This window comes from Polypterus senegalus, chromosome 8 (assembly GCF_016835505.1).
Source record: "Polypterus senegalus isolate Bchr_013 chromosome 8, ASM1683550v1, whole genome shotgun sequence".
NCBI lineage: Eukaryota > Metazoa > Chordata > Cladistia > Polypteriformes > Polypteridae > Polypterus > Polypterus senegalus.
The window spans coordinates 141,640,522-141,660,684 of record NC_053161.1 but is presented as its reverse complement, the minus strand read 5'-3'; the positions used below and the strand labels follow the sequence as shown (position 1 = coordinate 141,660,684).

The 20,163-nt window shown below is 38.1% G+C and overlaps 1 protein-coding gene and 1 long non-coding RNA gene across 6 annotated transcripts in view; one reads left to right on the top strand and one right to left on the bottom strand.

The window, feature by feature from the left end:
• Positions 1-1,087, top strand: part of LOC120534340 — a 61,265-nt gene extending 60,178 nt beyond the window's left edge. Inside the window, exons 2-3 of the long non-coding RNA XR_005634728.1 lie at positions 282-530; positions 970-1,087. This is a non-coding gene — a long non-coding RNA (uncharacterized LOC120534340). The remainder of the gene's footprint in view (positions 1-281; positions 531-969) is intronic.
• dennd5b (DENN/MADD domain containing 5B) overlaps positions 1-20,163 on the bottom strand; it is a 308,333-nt gene that overhangs the window by 36,004 nt on the left and 252,166 nt on the right. For 3 of the 5 annotated variants that reach the window (XM_039761841.1, XM_039761843.1, XM_039761844.1), the window contains 10 exons: positions 19,102-19,233; positions 16,648-16,800; positions 15,218-15,296; positions 13,038-13,119; positions 9,214-9,342; positions 7,141-7,262; positions 4,909-5,054; positions 4,734-4,778; positions 2,005-2,123; positions 1,018-1,205 (listed from right to left, as the gene is read on the bottom strand). In XM_039761841.1, coding sequence (XP_039617775.1) covers positions 1,018-1,205; positions 2,005-2,123; positions 4,734-4,778; positions 4,909-5,054; positions 7,141-7,262; positions 9,214-9,342; positions 13,038-13,119; positions 15,218-15,296; positions 16,648-16,800; positions 19,102-19,233 — 1,195 coding nt within the window. The remainder of the gene's footprint in view (positions 1-1,017; positions 1,206-2,004; positions 2,124-4,733; positions 4,779-4,908; positions 5,055-7,140; positions 7,263-9,213; positions 9,343-13,037; positions 13,120-15,217; positions 15,297-16,647; positions 16,801-19,101; positions 19,234-20,163) is intronic. The other 2 variants (XM_039761842.1, XM_039761845.1) reach the window with 1 other exon arrangement.

Here is a 20,163-nt window from a genome sequence, read left to right as displayed (position 1 = left end):
GAAGCACCTCAATAGCATGATGACACCATCACCATGCTTCAGTGCAGTGATGGTATTAGGCAGGTGATGAGCAGTGCCTGGTCTCCACAAGACATAGTGCTTGGAGTTCTGCACAAGAATTCAATTTTTGTCTCATCGACCCAGAGAATCTTTTTCCTCATGCACTCAGAGTCCATAAAATGATGTCTTTTACTCAAAAGTGGCTTCCATCTAGCCACTGTACCATAAAGATGCGATTCACGGAGTCCTGCTGACTGAGATGTTTATCCTTCATCCGACAGGTTGTCCCATCTGAACAGACAACTTCTGAAACTCTGGCCACTGGGTTATTGCTGACCTTCCTGCCCTTTTGAATCAGTTTGGCCAGCAGGAGCAAATCACGGTCAGCATGAAAGTCTGTGTGAGGGAAGGCATTGCTGAAACAGAAGACTCCTGTAAAAACTTACTGCAATAACTATAACAAACTTTCAACCTTTAGTCTACCTTCTACTAAAGTAACCTGCACGTCCATCTATAAGGATTAATGGCAGGTAAGGGGAACATAAAAATAAGGGGGGGGAGGCTGGGGAGGGAGACAAAAAATATTACCAGAAGTTACCAACATAAATACAACACAGAAAGTAATGCTTTCAATCAAGTAACCAAAAATGAGCACACCGCTAATATTTTTATATAATAGATAGCTGGCTAATAATGAGTAACTAAACTCAATGTGATATCAAATCAAGCTGTAAAAAAGGAGTGCTGGTGGTTAGAAAAGGGGAACGATTACTCCAGCAGAAGACTGACTGCATTAATGCATATGACTGCATCTCTGTGGTGTGCTTCAGTTTTATTCTAAAAGTGAACAAGAATATACTGTATATCCAAATATATCTAAAGACACTTTGTTGATAAACAGTTTAATTTGGGAATATCACCCAACTGTATTATATGATATTACAAGTTTCAGGTATTGTTTATTTACAGACAAAACCAAAGGATGCGTTTTTCCCAAGAATTCCAAATGGGCCTTACTGTTGTTTCTCCCTCCTAATGAAGTAATGCTAAGCCGCCGGATCTGTGTTGGAGAGCGCTGCTGCGGTGGGGTCCTGCACTGCTTGCCCATCTCCTCATCAGTACATGGAATGATCAGCTCACCAATCAAGATTCTTTCTAAACTCCCATCATCAATCCCTTTCCCCAGCCATCGACCACATGGAAACCTACAAGGATTTGAAATGCATCAGGTAGGTGATTTGCAGGAGATATTGCGAGGTTATTAAAGTGATGATGTTCAAGAAACAATAAGCTCAAGATAATCTTTCATTACTCTTTATAATACAAATTTAAACCACTTTGATTTACTAGCACATTAAAAGTTAAAAAGGCAAAACCTGAAATTATTAAAGCTATGCTGTTCTAATTTGGATCTTGCCCTGTATCTATTTCTACCTGCAGAAGCAACTGCTCCATATAAACCTCTGCTGAAAATACTGTGATCAACAACAACAATAAACATTTATTTATATAGCACATTTTCATACAAACAGTAGCTCAAAGTGCTTTACATAATAAAAGAATAGAAAAATAAAAGACACAATAAGAAAAACTAAATAAATCAACATTAATTAACATCGAATAAGAGTAAGGTTCAATGGCCAGGGGGGACAGAAAAAACAAAAAATAAACTCCAGACGGCTAGAGAAAAGAAAATAAAATCTGTAGGGATTCCAGGCCATGAGACCACCCAGTCCCCTCTGGGCATTCTACCCAACATAAATGAAACAGTCCTCTTTGGATTTAGGGTTCTCACGGAAGGACTCGATGATGATGAATACATTGGCCAAATTACAATTCTCCAACTGTTATTTCCTGTAAAATATCACTTGTAAATGATATGTAAATATATCATGTGTGTAGAGCATAGATATACATAAAAAAATTTATTACTCGGAATAAAACAAGAAATTCAGGACCCCCTAGCGCATCATTACAGCTTTACTATTGAGGTACCCATCTTACTTGTATGTATGTCCAGAGATTTCATTTCTAACCAAGACACAATCCACAAGCCACTTTGCCAAGATGCCAGAGTTGTCATGCCCAATTTGGGCTGTGGTAAGCTTCCCCAGATTTTGACACTGCAATGGAAAAGATGACATAAAACGTTCAATGTGTGCTACCATTCATTTTTTCTTTCTGGAATTCCTCATATCTTGATTATGGAAGATACCATATAATATACTACTTGTTTAAAACTGAAGCTTGTTTTGTCCTGCAGAAATACCAACTATAAAAACTGTAAAGCTGAAAGCTGGTAAAAAAAAAGAGAGTTATAAAAGATTCAACTATGTTTCAGTAGTAAGAAATAAAAGGAAAGCTCTAAGTAGGAATATGGAACTTAAAACAAATATTTAAGCATTTTACTTACTCGCTTATTTTCCCTACTTACCTATCATAAATACAATCCAAGAACAATTACATGCTCTTTACACCTGTTTTAATATTATCTTGATGCTTACTTTATATTAATCTATTCTTTTTTGTATTTATGAGTTGCAAGTGCACTAGAAGCTTATGTGATTTGATCAGTGTGTCATATAGCAGATCAACGGTGCTTACACTGCCGACAGTAGGCTACAGGGCCTGCCAAATTTAGGTTTAGTTGTAATAATATAATACTTGTATTTAGTAGTTTTACAATGGCTATAATAAGCCCTCCTTAGGAAGCCTCCACAAATAATGAGAGGATCCAACCCTGCCTGAAACATCCCAACGCAGCCCAAACATGATGCCCTGCTCAGCGGTGCAGGCTGCAGTGACGTGCACTTTTAATGACCGGAAATGTTAGTGCTGGTGTCACACGTCTGAAAATCATTCCAGACTTGGTCTTTTTAACAACAAAAATTAGAATTTGAATATGAATTTTAGTAAAGCAGTTGTTTGTAATTTGGGTGATACTTCATACACAAGCAGCATTTTTAAACTATACTGTATACAGAAACAGCTTACCAAAACAAAGTGGGGCACATGGCCTACATGTAAAAGAGCTACTAGCATTTAGGGAGAAGGTCCCTCTAGCAAGAAATCAGTTAAATGTGAAAAGATGCATGAAACTATGAGACTGTTTTCTTTCTTATTAGTAACTGAGTCTGTATTTAGCTTCTTTACTAACTTAATTAACAGAGAGTGAAAGACATTTCTTATATTGTCTTGCAATTTTTCTTCAGTTTCTTTTGGTGTAGGGCGGGGGTCCCAGTTATGGTCCTGGAGGGTCACAGTGGCTGCAGGTTTTCATTCCAAGTTACATAATTAGAAGCCAGGCCTAGCAGATAATACCACTTAGTATTTACTTATATGGCTTGGTAGAGTTTTATTCTTCTATTTTTTTCCACTTTATCACATTGTAGCTTTTTCGTTTTCTTAAAAAGTTATCCATATGTTTTGTGGTCTGGAGTAGATTTGTAGCTCTTGGTCCTTCCCTACTCTCTCATTTGTTTGAAGACATTGTATTAACACAGACACTTCATGATACATGTACACAGGTTATATTGAGGCACGTTTGTTCTCCTTTGTACCTCAACTGGTGGCTAGTTAAGTAAACAGGCAATAATTAAGACCTAAAATGCAGCTGTTTAAAACTAAAATTGGCAATTGAGGGTTCGGAAACATAACAAACAAGGAAGGTAAAACTAAATCCAAAAAACACATATTGCTTTAGTAGTAGGTAATGGGTTGTAATTAAAAATTTGGTGAAAGAAAAGTATGCAGCGACTGCGGACCTCCAGGATGTAATTGAGTAGCCCTGCTGTAATGTATAGTGAGGTCAAGACAGAAGTAGGGCAGTTTTGCTTCAATGCCGTTTTTTATAGTGACTAGGAGGTCTTTGCCCCCTGCTCACTTTGCTCATGCGCCAGCCACTTCCCGTCTCTGCTGTTTGCGTTGTGGATGGGGGGCTGAACACACGCTAAGGAGATGCGGTCGGATCAGCTTCTGTCTTGCTGGTGCTGCTGCCGAGCTGAGTGTGCTGCTTGTCGCACTGCACGTTGATCATTTAAAAGCCTGTACAGCAGCTGTCCTTTTGTCTCACTGCCTTGTCTCGCGGGACGTTAAAGTGTCTCCAAGAAAGTCACGTATCGTCTCCTTCAAAGCCTTCCAAGGTTTTTTTTTTTATTTATAATAGTGAGATATGTATTTATAACTCAATGCATTACAAGTAATCCATGAAAAAAGAAAGAATGTCTGGTGCCATATAGTCAAAAATGTATACAAAATCATAATCTTACATGTATAAGTTGAATTAATAAAAAAGATGAAGCTAGATTTACAAAGCAATATTTTTGTTGTAAGACTAGGTGAAGCTAATTTTGTAAACTCTTAAAATGCTAGCAGAAATGAATGCCAACAAAGTACACAGAAAAGGGCACAGATGTGTTACTTTTCACCTAATTCGCTACTGGAATGGCCTATTTTATGTGCTGAAATAGTTTGATTCACCATTTTCAACTAATACTCTTCTCGTAATATGACCTTCTAGAAATTCCTTCTTTTCCTAGATGCAATTTATGTGTTTTTTGAATTCATTAAATGTGAATCCGTGCAATTTTGCTTAACCTTGCTAGATTATGCTAGTCATCCGTGCGCATCACAAATAAAATAAAAGACAAGGCCACAGTCGAGTCTCTGATACAGAAGGCTAACACACAGCAGCACTCATGAAAAGAGGAATTGAGTGATGAAGACTCTCTAACCTTGAACAATTTGGTGATTGTAGAATGTGTGGGCTTATATCCAAACTGAAAAAGAAAAAAACAGGTATTGCCTCGTACAGATGCAGCTCACTGATCCTAGAAATATAATTAGATTACTGCCGAAGATATGACCCAAGAGTAATGACAGTGACACCACACAATATCACATGCCTACCTCAAAGGTCATTTCTAGGACATTCTTTGGAATCTGCATCACTCCCGAATCTCCCAATTCTCCAGAGACACAAATCCAGGGGTTTGATGTCGTGATGGCATTGCTCAGTTTCTTGATGGGGATAATGACAGCTCTATAAGGTATAACTGCAAAAAACACAGGACACAATTTCTTCAGGTGCACATCACTGAATTTGTATAGATTCTTTTCTTTTTAAAATACATGTCCAGGACATTTCTAAAAGGGTGTGGAGCAAAGGGCACCTCATCCCTGTATGCTGTAGGTCAAATTAAAGTCAGAAAAAAAATAAGGGTTTGAAGGAGTCCCGTTGATGAACTGTACATTTATACAGTAGCGGTGGGAAATGTTCACATTTTTGATGAAGATAAAAATCTATTAGTACATTATGAGTCATTAAAATGTCATTGTCATTTATGCCAAATGTAAGGAGCATTTACAAAAGAGAACAGATTACTCTCAAAATTTTATTTTTGACTTTCATGACAAACTCATGCTAAACCTGTATAACTAGATCTGCTAGTTCTTTTCAATAGGGATCATAGCCAAACCATTCAATCCTTTTAAGTTCCTAAAAATGTAAACACAGAATTCCCTTTTTATGACATGGCTCTTGAAAATAAATGGGATTTACCCATAAAACATCGCACTTGGCCGCATCCTACGTAACAGATCTGAGAATGCAACACGTTTATCAGCAAATTTCCCAAGTATCCCTGCACTGGGCTGGACAAAAGTCAAACGAAATGTTATCGTTTGAGTTATCAATCAGAATTACTGACCCATATCTATGTTTGCCTTTTAAAATTTTGGGTCTTCTTGTTGTTACAGTTCTGTACAAAGAAGCAGCTGCATATAAGTTGCTAGCACTGGCCTTGTCAGAAATGAGGCTAACAAAATACATAGATGGCCGACCAATATGGAGACAGCAGCAAAAACGCCAGTTAACAAAGGTTCTCCAAAGAACTTGATTTAGATTTTTAGCAAAGTGAAACCAGTTGATTCATGTTTTAATGATCACACAGTGTTTGTCCAGATAGCAGAAGATACAAGTCATCCATGATGGTGTTAATGGAACTCAAGCAGTCGTGCAAATGTCAAGACACACAGGGGGATGGCCCTGCTAAAAAGCAAACATGGCAGATGAAGTGCTGGGGATGTAGGCTTGAGATTTTTGTTTAACTTGGGGTCATGGAAAGAACAGCTACATTGTGTCCTTTGGGATGTCACTAAAGATGGACATTTCACAACTGAATTTTAATAATGTTCAGAAGAGAAGAGTAAGGTGCAGTGCCCTGTGGAGCCTACCTCAGGTGCAGGGCTCTTCCCACAGGACAGACCTGAACATTGTGATAGTTTGCTCTGTGAAGGATGTTATCTATATAAATAAATATAAATAAAGCAACAAACTGTTTTTCTGTATGTTTGCTCGCCAATCACAGATATAGCGGAAGTAAAGTTCAGGAAACTTTGTTTGTACGTTACCATTATTCCAACTTAAAACACAGGGCTGATGGGAGGACCCATTTATCAAGTGCACAACGTTTTATGCGAGACAAAGCAAACTCTCATAAAGTACAATGTTCTTTTCTTAACTAATATGGACAACAATGTTATTGTCTCCCTGGATTATAGATTGTGTCTCATTTTAGGTTGAGTTTAGCCAAATTGAATTTTCAAAAGACAGTTTTTGCCCATTTATTTTCATTTGGACCTCTTCAGAGAAATATACAAGTCTAGAAGGGATGTTGCCAAACCCTTAAGAAGGAATCCTCTTTTCTCTCTCCTCTCCAAAAAAGTCTTTCATTATTCCAAAATACTCATTCTAGTGAGTTCCACAGTTGCGAAATCCCATGCAAAATGAAAGTTGGTGTCAATTTTGTGAATCTGTATGAGAAAGGAAATTCAGTTGTTTCACTCTCTACTAACCTTTTACTTTGTGATGTTGTATTTTACATAACTTATGGGGGGAGATTTGTGTCATCAAACAAGGACAGTGGTGGCCTGATGTGTGTCCGTCAAGTGAACACCAGTAACACGCATACACCGATGCTATCTCAGGCAAGTCTGATTATTAGTCCCTGGCATATCATGCATAGTTCAGTTCAATCACATCAATTACTAAAAGATATCTATGACTTAAAATTTACACATAGTCTTATTAAAATCATGTCCATAAATTTAAGTTAAGAAAGCAAACAAAAGAAAGCTTACTGATTGTGGTGAAAACATTCGTGAAGCAAAAATAATCCACTGCATTTAGTGACAGAAGGTGATAAAGGAATTGCTCTTTTTCTTCTTCGCAGCGTAAAAAAGCATATCGCTTGTAAAGTTTTCTGTTTTAAAAAAAAAATAACATAAATAAAAGCACAAAAAAACACAACAATGTTGAACTGCAAGGATTGTAGTGATCGTTCCAGAATGGTTATTTGTCTTTTGCTTGGAATTACAGCGCTGCCCAGTTAACTCAGATTAGCTTTCTCATAACAACAAAAACACAAAATCCCTGTTAGGTGAGTGAAGAAGACAAGAGAAGAGTCTTTTAAATGTGTTACTAATATACTCTTACATGATACTTAAAATTAGGGTATTGCATCACTTGCTGGTAAGAAAAAATATGTAGCCAAAGTATCATGGCAAAAACTGGTGACTGAAGATGGTGGGCAGGTTGGAGAAACCAAGTGACACACAAAGGATAGCATTGACAGAAGCAGACATGTTGGACTGAGTAGTTCATCTTCTTATCCCTCCATTTACTTAGCTTTCTTAATCAAACTGTAAGATCACAGGGAGCCAAGTGCATATCTCAACAAAGATGTGTGCAAGTCAGAAACAAAGCATACGAGGGAATGCCAGTACATCTGAGGATGTTTGCCAGTTCAGTGTCACAAACTTAATCTAACCTGCATGTGTCTGAGATATGGGAAGACATAGGAATATCCAGAGAAAATACAGTAAATGCATATTTTAATTGTCAAAGCTTCTGTTGGCTCATTGATTCTTAAGCAAATACTATTAACATTGTGCTAAAAGTTTAAATACTTCTCTAATCGTGTGTTAACTAATGAGCACACTACTGGGTAAGACATCGAGGTAAATGGCAGCCTTTAACATTCAGGGCAGTGACCTGGTATGTGTAATCTGCTCATCAATAACTGTCATTAGCCAGAAGGAATTATGGGTACAAACGTCAAAGAAAAAGGTTAGGTTATAGATAAATCCAAAAAAGCTTTTGCAGCTATGAGAAAAATCAAATACGTTGTATATCTAAATTTCTTATTAACATAAATCTCACACTACGTCATTTTTCTAAATCCAGAAAATCAACTAATTGAAAAACAAAATCCAACAGAGATAAAAGTAACTGGAAGCCACAGGGTCCCCCAGGACTGAACTTGAACACTACTGGCTTACAGCGTGAATATGGCCATCTGCAGCACACAGAGAGACAGAATTAAGAGCATCAGGTCAGAAAGAGCAGTTAACAAATATAAGGAAACATTATCAATGAGCAAGCCATGGAAAGCACTAGGCATACAGTATATGATTTTCATTTTCTGTATTAATTTCCCCTGATGCGCAGTAGTTGAAAAATTGGATTCGGGAAATAGATACGTGAATGTTGTTTACTAGTGAAAATGACATGTAAAACATAACCAAATACACAACGTTTCTGTATCTAGTGAGTTAACTAACCCTGTGAGTGATTTTGGGTGGATAAAAATACTCTGTGATGGACTGGCACCCCATTCAGGTTTGGCTCCTGTCTCGACTTCAGTTTGGTGGGAATATGGTCTAGCTTCAGGTAAGCCAAGTTCAGAAAATGAATTAAAGGATCGATTTTATGTTCACTTGATTTCTTTGCCTTTGAGAAAGAGGTTTATAATTTAAATTAAAAACAGCTTTAGGGAAATGAGCATTAAAAAGGCAGGCCTTACTGTTAAGATATTTCTGCCATATTATATTAAAGGAATACTCCGTAGTTAAAATGACTGCAAATGGAATTCGTTCATTTACCCACTTGCCTCTTTACGTTACCATAATGTTATACCAGCTTACATCACAAATCTCCAATTTAAACTAACCTGTCAGGCTATTGTAACGTACTAGCTCTATTTCAGTGGTACTTGTCTATGTCGACTGAATTGGGTTCACAATTCAAATGGATGGTTTGAAAGAACTCATTACTGACCAACATTCATTATTATACTTGGATTTCTGAACATTGAATTCAAATTACCACACTCATCACTATGGACAGTTCTTGTGCTCCTCTTCTGCACTTACTTTGTTAATGCTTGGTTTGAAAAGAGCTGTTTAAAGTGCTGGGAAAGAACCTTCTTCTCTAGAGACAGCCTAATCCAGGCACGAGCTCGGCCAACGTCCGTCTTTATCTCACTCATGTTCTGGATATGTCTATAAGAAATGAAATGTTTCCATCAGTCTTTCAGTCTTACAAATAAATGCATACTTCCCAACTACTAGTGCAACAATAGTAACACATTTATTTACTGTTGCTTATTTTTTTTCGTACTTTATTTTAACTGAAGTAATGTCCCAACTCAAGAAGCTTGACTTCTTCATTCTGCGTTATGGAGTCTTGTTACTTTAGTTTCTTCTGCAAACAGTTATACAATCTACCTCACCAATGATATAAGCTTTGACTCATGCATTTTAGTCCTTGTTAAAACCTCTTCTGTGTCATGAAATGTCTTCGATGTGTGTCTATCACTTAATCTTGGAGGCATCACACATTTACGAGTTTCTGGACTTTTGCACTTTTCCCATAATTGTAAGTTTTGATTTGTTAGCTGGTAGGCAACGTTAGCTGGCTGAATACACAACTACTGTCAACAACTATGACCACAAACAGTTAACTTAGACTGCTTTGACTGCACTAGCATTCAAAGCAATGGATGGTCATCAACATGGTCCTGCTACTCACCAACAATGTTCTGATAACAGAATGCTCTAGGACAGGGGTCCTAAATCACAGTCCTGGAGGGCCGCAGTGGCTGCAGGTTTTTGCTTCAACCAAATTGCTTAATAAGAAGCACTTATTGCTCAAGTAACACTTCTGCCTCACTTTAGTTGTCTCACTCGTTAAGATTTTGAGCCCTTATTGCTTATTTTAGTCTTAAACAGCTGTAGGCTTGGTTTTTAATTGCTCCTAATTAGCAATAAGATGCAAATGACAAAAGAGACCAGCATTTCTCCATTTAGCTTGTTTCCATTCACATCTGCGTGTATTTATCATGCACTATTGGGTTTAATTAAATACTTGGTAGGAAAGTGAAGAGAAAAAAGTGAAGGACTGAGAATTACTTGTCCATTTTAGCCTTCAGATCATTTGGATGATATCCTTAGAAAGGGGAAGAACATCTAGGATATGAGAATGACCTGACACAGCAGAGTTAAAGCACTAACAAGCCATGAAATTAAATTATTGGCAAGAATTGCTTTCTAATTAAGCAACCAGGTTAGAACAAAAACCTGCAGCCACTGCCGCCCTCCAGGACTGTGATTGAGGACCCCTGCTCTAGAATGGCAAACTATATTACTTATCCTATATAATCCAGCGCAAATATTCATCCAGTATATGAATTTAAATTTTAACATTATTATGGCAACATTGTTTAGTATGCAGATAATAACATTTGACAGGATTGGTGGACACACTCACATAAACACCGTCATTGATCAATGTGTCCAGGTCATTTTTTGTCAATGCAGACTCCTTGCAGACAGTAATTGGACTGAGATTTTAAATTGGGCAAATATTACACTGAAAAATCTTAGAGCAAGGCATTTGCCTTCAAAAATTGGGTACTGTTTCTTCATCTATAATTTTGATGGTAAGATAAGCTCAGTATTCAGGCCCACAGAAGTGCTTTGATGGTGAGCTGGACGGGTCACATATTCAATTCACCTCTTAATATATGGCCACACTTAACTGAAACAAAAGCTGAAGTAACCATGTCCTTCCTGGTTGCTAGTAGTTAATTATAATGTGCATTTACATGTATTCATTGAGCAGATGCTTTTATCAAAAACGACTTACAAAGGAGGTCAGACATAATCAAATAACATCAGCCTGGGACGGTTTTCAAACAAGTTTTATAGGACAAGGACTGAAAATTGCTCATCACAAGCAAGGAGTTAAGAATAACTACTTTAATTTAGCTACCAAGAACTGAGCATCTCAGCGATTGCCAATTAGAAGAATACGCCCAGAACAAGAGAGTCTTCAAGTGCATCTTAGACAAAGTGATAAAGTCAGCAGTTTGCATGGAGGTGGGCACAAAAAGAGATTTGATTCTCACAGAGGTGGTATCAATAGACAGCATTCACTAGCAGACCTGAGTGGGAAAGAAGGGACATACGACCTGATGGGTGCTGACCCAAACTACTCTGTAGGCAAGCATCACATATTCAAACTCAGTGTGGTGTAGTGGTTATGGCTTTGGACTTCAAACCCGGAGGTTGTGGGTTCAAATCCCGCTACTGACGCTGTGTAACCCTGAGCAAGTCACCTGACCTACCTGTGCTCCATTTGGAAAACCAAAAAAAAAAAACGAAGCCAATTGTATTGTAAATGTTTTAAGTCGCCTTGGCTAAGGGTGTCGGCCAAATAAGTAAATGTAGAATGTAAATGCTACTACAGGAAGCCAGTGGAGTGACCTGAAAAGAGATGTCACATAACACCTGTCTTAAAATAAAATTAAAAGCAAAGGCCACTTCAACTTAGAAAAAGATTTAACGCAACTCTGTTAAAAGATGAAAGCAGAAAGGTAGTGGAGTGGATAAGAAATTACTGTAGTTATTCACTTGGCCGGCCATATTCTCAAGTCACTGATATCCACTATTTTTTTTTTCTTTTTACTAATCAGTCTTTTGATTTATAATTACATCACAAGTCATTCAAAAGGACCCCGATCTGTTAGTTTCAAACATCTATTCTGCTCAAAATGTCAGTGTAAACACTAAAGCCATGTCCTCTGTGATGCTTCTCATAAACACTTACAGTCTACGTGCTATACTTTTGTATTAAAAAGATAGGAAAAGAATGTTCTTGGGCTAGTGCCATAAACAATTTACTGTATACATCCAACTTTCACTAGGACACAATGAATGGAAAATCATTTTACAGAAGAGTTTCTTCACCTAAAGGCTAAGTCACACTACATGAATTTTGCAGCAATTTTCATTCGCAGCCTCTACTGATATAATCTTAGTGAGTCGTAGGCAGTTGGTGGTATGCGCCAATGAAGTGGTCACGTAATGTGACATACCCAGTGACTCACTCCAAATAGTTTGCAACTCACTCTAATAAGAGTCACATTGGTTATGGAGGTGGGCTCTGTGTGCACGAAAGCGGACAACCAACGAATGTTTCTCAGGAAGTACAAGACACAGAATTCAGAAACAAGGAATAAGGAAGCATGGGAGATTTGGACCCCCCAAACAGAAGAGAAGCTTGTGGTGTATAAAACATGAGATATCAGACAGACAACAGAGTGGAAAAAAGAAAAAACAAATGGCTAACACACTACTTGGTAGCTTATTCCATGTGTCCATGCTTCTTTGTGTAAAAAAAAAAAAAAAAAAGACTTCCTAATGTTTGTGTGAATTTACCCTTCACAAGTTTCCAACTGTGTCCCCGTGTTCTTGGTAAACTCATTTTAAAATAACAGTCTTGATCCACTGTACCAATTCCCTTCATACAGTAAATCCAAACACTTCAATCATGTCACCTCTTAATCTTCTTTTGCTTAAACTGTAAAGGCTCAGCTCTTTTAATCGTTCCTCATACTTTGACTCATCCTCTGTAGCCCTGGAATGAGCCAAGACTCTCTTCTGAGAAACAATCAAAACACAGTCATACTGTAGCTCCTCTCCCAACAAGACTGTCTTCCTTTACCAACTCACTGAATTTCTAATTGCTCTCGCCATAAAGGACATTGTGCAATTATCATTTCACACTGTTCATATGATTTTAACATCTTCTTATCGAAGGGTAACTCAGTCTACTGGAAAGTATAGTGATTATGCAATGGCTTAGAGGAAAATGTAAGACAGGAAGAAATGTAAATACAAATCATGGTACAAACCGCATATCTTGAATTAGAGAAACCCGGAGGAGAGGCATTGACAATCCCGTCTCTGATTTCCTTCTCTCTGGTCCCAAGGAAACTATAGTTATATACATATATGGATAGAAACAATAATTAGTATTTAAAATAATAAAAAAAATTAGTGTAAGAATATGCATACAGTATATGCAATAGCACCTGAATTAAAGTTGTCATGGTTCAGTCATTCAATAACATTATCTAAGCAAAAGATTGTAAATTATTAACAATGAAAGGTTTTCATTAATAAAGAAAAAAATGTCACACTTGTTATTATTTATGCATTCATACAGTAGACATGCAGACGTCATAAGAAAATAACAAGTGAGTCTAAAGAATGCAGAATAAAGTCAGCTATATAAATATATAAATAACTATACACAACTGGAGCCAAGCAGGCCTGCCACTCTCACAATACATTCATTCCAACACATTTTATAAATTTGCATGCCTCACAGACTTTTCAGGTCTTTTAATGTTTATTAAATTTTTGCAGACATACCGCAAAGGAGCAGCAACATATGTTATAGGTGTCTTTTGTTTGAGTTTTATTTCAGCCCTCATTAAACGGTATCCTGCACATTGTGAATATCTGACACGAGCTGATGATCTCAAGCTGGGAGAGCAACATGCTTACTGTGAGATGAATAATTACGTTACACAAAGTCAGATAAAACAATGACAGCTAGTATAACACAGAGGAAACGGAACTAACATTTGGAGTAAATATTCACATTCAGAGATGGCACATTAACTTGCAAAAGTGAGAACTTGCTGTAAACACATAGCAACTAGATAATTCATCAGTCCACTAGTCAGTCTTTATTTTATAAATTAAAATCTTATGTATGATATGCATTTAGAAAATATTTTTATATAAATTAGTGTAATGGATAGGGATATACTGCATTGTGTGACAGACGGTCGGGACCCATGCCTGGCCGGGACACCCCTTCTGTATATGTTCCAGGGGAGCAAGCATAGGCTGCACAATACCTCCCCCGGACCACTTGGTGGCAGCCTCCCTGGTTGACTCTGGTGCATCAGATTCCTGCAGGGCTCAATGGGAGATGGAGTTCTCCACAGCCCTGTTGGGATCCGGGGTGGCCACCAGGAGACGCTGCAGGGGTTCCTGGGCCCGTCTGGGCCGTAGTTCAGCCACACCCGGAGATGCAATCAGAAGTAGGTGGTCAAGCACCTGAAGCACTTCTGGGTGAGCTATAAAAGGAGCCACCACCCACCACTCCGAGAGCCAGTGTCGGGAGGAGGAGGAGGAGGACAAAGCTGCCAAGGAGGAGTGGAGGACTTAGAGTGTTATTTGTGCTTGTGACTTGTGGTTTGTGGGACTTTGTTGTGGCTGAGGGACACAGGGAAGATGAGGGCCCCCAGCTAAAGAAGGAAAATAAATTCTCTTGGTTTATTTTAACGTGTCTCTGTTGTCAGTCTGTGTTGGGTCTGGAGCATATACAGTATAGCACCTTATTACAATTGATGCTCTCTAAGTTGTACTTATGGATGTGCATGCAGTACTTTGGTATGTACTGCATATACTGTAACATACAAAGAAGACGTCATTTTTATTAAGAAACTGTATTCAAATAAATAATAAAAACATCCAACACCTTAAAGCAGAAATGCAAGTTGGCGTGTGGCATAAATTAGAACTCATGATATAGAAAAATGTGAGGATTCTTATCTAATAATTAATTTGGCATAAAGCGGGAAGGCTGCTTGTAACTTAGCTAACCTAAAGCCAAATGGTAAGCAACAAGTACTGTAAAGATTGTTAAGGACACAAATCAAACAAAACATAAAATACCAGAGACATACAGCAAGAGATTCATGAGAGACCCTATGTGGATTAATAACTACTATGCTTTCCTCTTAATGATCATCCATTTATTTTCCAATCTAGTGTATCCAGTCTTGGGCCAGGGTCTGTACTGGCAGAAACTCTGCACAAGGTAGGAGCCAAACATGAATACTGATGCTAAAATTATTTACAATCAGAAATGACTTGTGACAATTAGCCGATCATCTTCAGATGTTTAGGTTCACACCTGCCAAAGGTTTTGACAGTCATTCTGAAGTAACTCATCTTACTAGTAAAAATATGAAGAGGTGTTATAACATATATGAAGTGTGAATGCTTCTCATACCAGGAGACTCTGCTGGGGGCTCAAGCTTCTCTTCTCTCTCTTGGTACTGCAGCAAATGGGACCACAAAGCAGATTTTCCCTTTAGAAACAATGGAAAGTGTTATTAAAACACCAGAAGAATCAAACAGGCATTCATTAGCATCTTCAGTGTCAAAATTTACAGTGAAATTTCAAAAATTGCATTCATTAAATCCTTTTAAAACATCACATCTTTTTTATCATACTGATAATACAGCCCAGTTTGCTGTGGCTAATCACAGCAGTTGATACGCATCGCCACATTGGAACATTCATACTCAAGGTCCATTTAGAATTGCCTTTCAGTTTAAAAGCAGCTGTGTTCACCCTAAGAGGGCAACAGAGTGCCTGGAATAAAATTCTGCTCACAAAAGAACAGCATTTTGGTTTCACATATAAGACACCCCAGCTTAGTAAAGATATGGGATGAAAGTGCTCTGTAGCAGCAACATAAGTGCTTCATAACAGGTCGTCCCCATGAGGCTAAGCATGTTCAAACACGGACAATACTTGGATGGGAGACCATCTGGGAAAAGCTTGGGTTGCTGCTGGAAGAGGTGATGGTGAGGCCAGCAGGGGCCTCTTACACTGTGGTCTGAATGAGGATCCCAACACCCAAGTGCAGGGAAAGGGACACTGTGCTATAAAAATGGTGCTGTCCTTTGGATGAGACAAAGAGCCGAGGTCTGCACATTGGAACACATGCATGTGTTCCAAAACACAATTATTTATTTCCATTCTAAAACTCCAGCACTTCACTCCCAGATAATCAATCAAGGCATGAGCTGGGAGAACTTTGTGAACGTTCTACAGCTGTGGGGGGGGTGGAACAGCAGGCTGCTTGGTGCTTGTCTTTATCGGCACATTTACAGGACAAAAGACGCTGATGGAGAGGTGCGAATGGGTTTAAGGTGGGCCGGATCTATGAGTTTTTTCGTAGGGTCTAGTAATTCTTGTGTTAAAATGATTTCCATTAGACATCGGTCATAAGCATGCACTTTAATTCTTTTCCATTTCATGTACAAACTACTCATTTAGCTAATGAACAACTTGGTGACCAGTAGCCTGCTTCAGTCTACTTGAATGAAAACATCTGCAGGGGCACACTTATAGGGTGGTCCATATCTAATTATGCAACTTTTAATGTAATGCAGGAAAACAATAAAAAAAAACAAAAGAATTGCTGATCGACTGACAACCGTCTCCCAGCCATTTTGTAATGCAGGGCAGGTGCTGCCATCTGTAGGCACAAAAAGATGTTTTTGTGAATTCTCTATGTAATAAACTTAATAAGTTATAGCGTAATGAAAATTGCATAATTAGATCTGGACCACCCTATTGTTTCTATATTGTTTTAGTATTACTTTATAATAATAGGGGACAAGGTGAAGATGTGCACAATGTTTATCTACCTGTTTGACCTGAAGGCCATGACTCCAGATCCTCTCCAGCAGGTCACATAAGCTGGCGATAAGCGTGTTCTCCTCCAGTCCAGTGATATTAGTCTCTCCATGGCCAAGCTCCACTGCCTCATAACCCATTTTTTCAACCAGCATGCGCTTCGTCTGCAGAACACCCGAGAGCCAAGCAAATAAAATAACATCTATTTGTAAAAAGGACATTCCTCGTGGCTAAGCAATTACTTAAAGCTATTGATAAATCAATATTTTCATGTGTATACTGTAGAATATGCTCAATAAAATAATAATTAGAACAGAGTTAAAAAGCTGTGAGCAACTTTAAATAGAGAAAATCAGTTAAGCAATTCATTTCCATAGCAGGTTATTTTAGCGTAGGGCAGAAGTGAGCTACAGCTCATCTCAGTAGTGCACTGTGCCTGTGAAAAGTGATCACCCCATTGGAAGTTTTCACGGTTTATTGTTATACAGTGTTGAATGACAGTGGATCTAATTTGGATTTTTTGACACTAATCAGTAGAAAATGGTTCTTCCATGTTAAAGTGAAATCAACTCTCTGCAAAGTGATCTAAATTGATTATAAATACAAGATCAGTTATTTTGTGTTTTACATGTATTCACCCACTTCAAGTCAGTATTTCCTGTAGTAGATGCAATCTTTGGCAGCCATGACCGCCTTATGTCTGTATGTGCAGTTCTCCTTCCATTAGTTTTCCACATCTGGACACTGCAATTTTCCTCCATTCTTATTTCCACAGCTGCTCAGGCTCTGTCAGGTTTCATGGTAATCGTTGAGTGAACAGCCTTTTTCAAGTCCACCCACAAATTGCTAATTGGATTGAGATCTGGACCCTGACTTGGCCACTCCCGGACCTTTTCTTGCTGTAAAACAAAGATTCTCCCCAAGGGACAGGTTTCTTGCAGACTATATCAGGTTTTCCTCCACAATTTCCCTGTGTTTTATTGCATCCATTTTATCCTCACAAGCCTTCCAGGGCCTGCTGCAGGTAAACATTCTCAATTCATGATGCCGCCACCAAAACACTTTGCGATGGGGATGGTGTGTTTTTGATAATGTGCAGAGCTTGGCTTTAACCAAATATGGTGTTTAGTGTGATGACCAAAAAGCCCAATTTTGGTCTCATCAGACCATAGAATGCTCATCCACCTGACTTGAGAGTCTCCCATTTGCCCGAGTCCTGTGTTTTGTTTGACAGTGGCTTTTTCTTTGCTACTCTCCCTTAAAAGCTGTGACTGATGAAGCACATGTCCAGCAGTTGTTGTCTGCACAGTCTCTCCAGTCTAACCCACTGTAGCTTGTAACTCCTTTATAGTTCTCATAGGTCTATTTTTGGCTTACCCCAATAGTCTTCTTCTTGCATGGTCACTGGATAGCCTGCTCTCGGCAGATTTACAGCTGTGCCGTACTCTTTCCATTTCTTAATGTCTGATCTAGCTGGACTCCAAGGGATATTCAGTGACACAGATTTATTTATTTATTTATTTTGCCTCCATCCCCAGACTTGTGCTTTTCAATCACTTTTTCATGGAGTTGCTCAGTGCGCTGTTTGATCTTCAATGTGTTGGTTAGGCCACCATACTGACTTACCACAAGATGGACTTTCCGCATGCATTTATATACTAAAATAAACTGAAACCTCAGACAGGGGATGTCCATTGAACTAATTCTGGGATTTCTAAAATGCGTTGGCTGCACCACTGATAATTTAGAGGTGTTGTATAAAAGGTTACTTTGTGTTTTATATTTGTAATTAATTTAGACCACTTTGGAGAGATGTTTTTAATTTGACATTAAAGAGTCTGTTTCTGTTGATCAATATTAAAAAAGTCAAAATAAATCCAATGTGATTTAATGTTGTAAAACAATAAAATGTGACAATATCCAGGGGGGTGAAGTCTTTTCTAGACTGTGTAAGAGTCTAGACCCATTCAAATATAAGTTTTTTTCTGTGAAAATAATCCTCAAAACAAAAACCCAGAACAACACCACTCATTATTCTTCATAATTATTTCTGCTTTGATTAAATTCTCAGGGTATTATAGGCTAATGGCTGTCCAAGACATGCCTATGGTAATTTTCTTTAATTCTTTTTTAAACCCACTTTTAGTTGGTCACTGGGTCCACTAACTCTGCCATTCACAATTTAGAATAATAAAAGATGGCATAGGGAGTACTCAGAGAAGAGCCTACATAAACACAGGGAGAACACACAAACTCCACAATCTGTAGTTATGTTATGTCTCTTTAAACTTGAAATGAAGTTACGCTGATTTTTTTTTTCTATTTTTAATAATGACCATGCCATGTTAGAGGTTAGAAAGGGTGTGAATGATTTAATGATCAGTGTAAAGATAAAGCAGCGCCATGTGAAATTATTATTTTGATACACATTCCATTAGAATCACCCAATTTTACAAAACTCTTACCTTCATTCGACATTCTTTTAAAAGCCCTTCCACAAATTTCCAGTTGGTTTGAGCAATGACAGCAGGGGAGAGGTCTGACAGCTTTGGTTGTCGTAGATTTTTCCCTATGCTCCTTGCCTCTTGCATGTACTTCTAATGAGAAAATTGTGAAAAGGGTTTGTTAGAAAATAAATCATTTCTTAACAGTATAATGGTTATGTTGTGTGTACAACAGTAATTCCAGATAGAAATGTGCAAGTTAAAGTTACTTGAAATGTACGTATGCATTGTTTTTACACTTAATTATTATTATTCAGTCAGGGTCACATTGGACATTTTTTATACTCATTTATTCCTTGTCAGGGTCTTGCAGAAAAAAGAGCTTAACACCAAGTGGCAGAGAGCACGATGTAGCAACCAACTGTCGACAGGATGCAACTCCACCACAGGGTACACTCACACTTCTACTGGCCCATTTCAGTTAAATCAGAGTTGCTAATTGTCCTAAATAAATACATTTGAATTGTGGGATGAAAGTTGTGAGAATACATCAAGAACATACGAGCTCCACTAAGGTGGCCCTTGACCTGGGGACCAAGTACAGTGAGGTGTGTCTGGCGTAATCCAAGTCATATAATCTAATGCATTGTGACACTCCAACAGATGGAGTAGATGCTCTGCTATCAGTCAGTGGCTTCAATATAATATTTAGCCAGGCCCGAGCCTTCCATCCCACACACAAATTGGATATAATTTGGGTAACCCATAAACTGGGATGGCAATTTGTACTGAAATGGATATTAATTTATGGAAATCTGTAACACTTCGTTCAGGGCTCCATTTATCTCCTCTCTAAGCAATATTGAAAAAATAACATTATTTTACCACGATGAACGTGAAACTAAGCAGAACTAGAAGGGGTTTGTATTGTGGACTGAAATGGAGCAATACTTCATGGTGACTGCATGGAGCATTACACTGAATGAAACAACTCAGCAGAACTTTTCAGCTTAACCATAACTCATGGTGTCCCATGGTGGTAAAAATATAATAACAAGAGTAGTCTGGCCAAGTCACTTCACT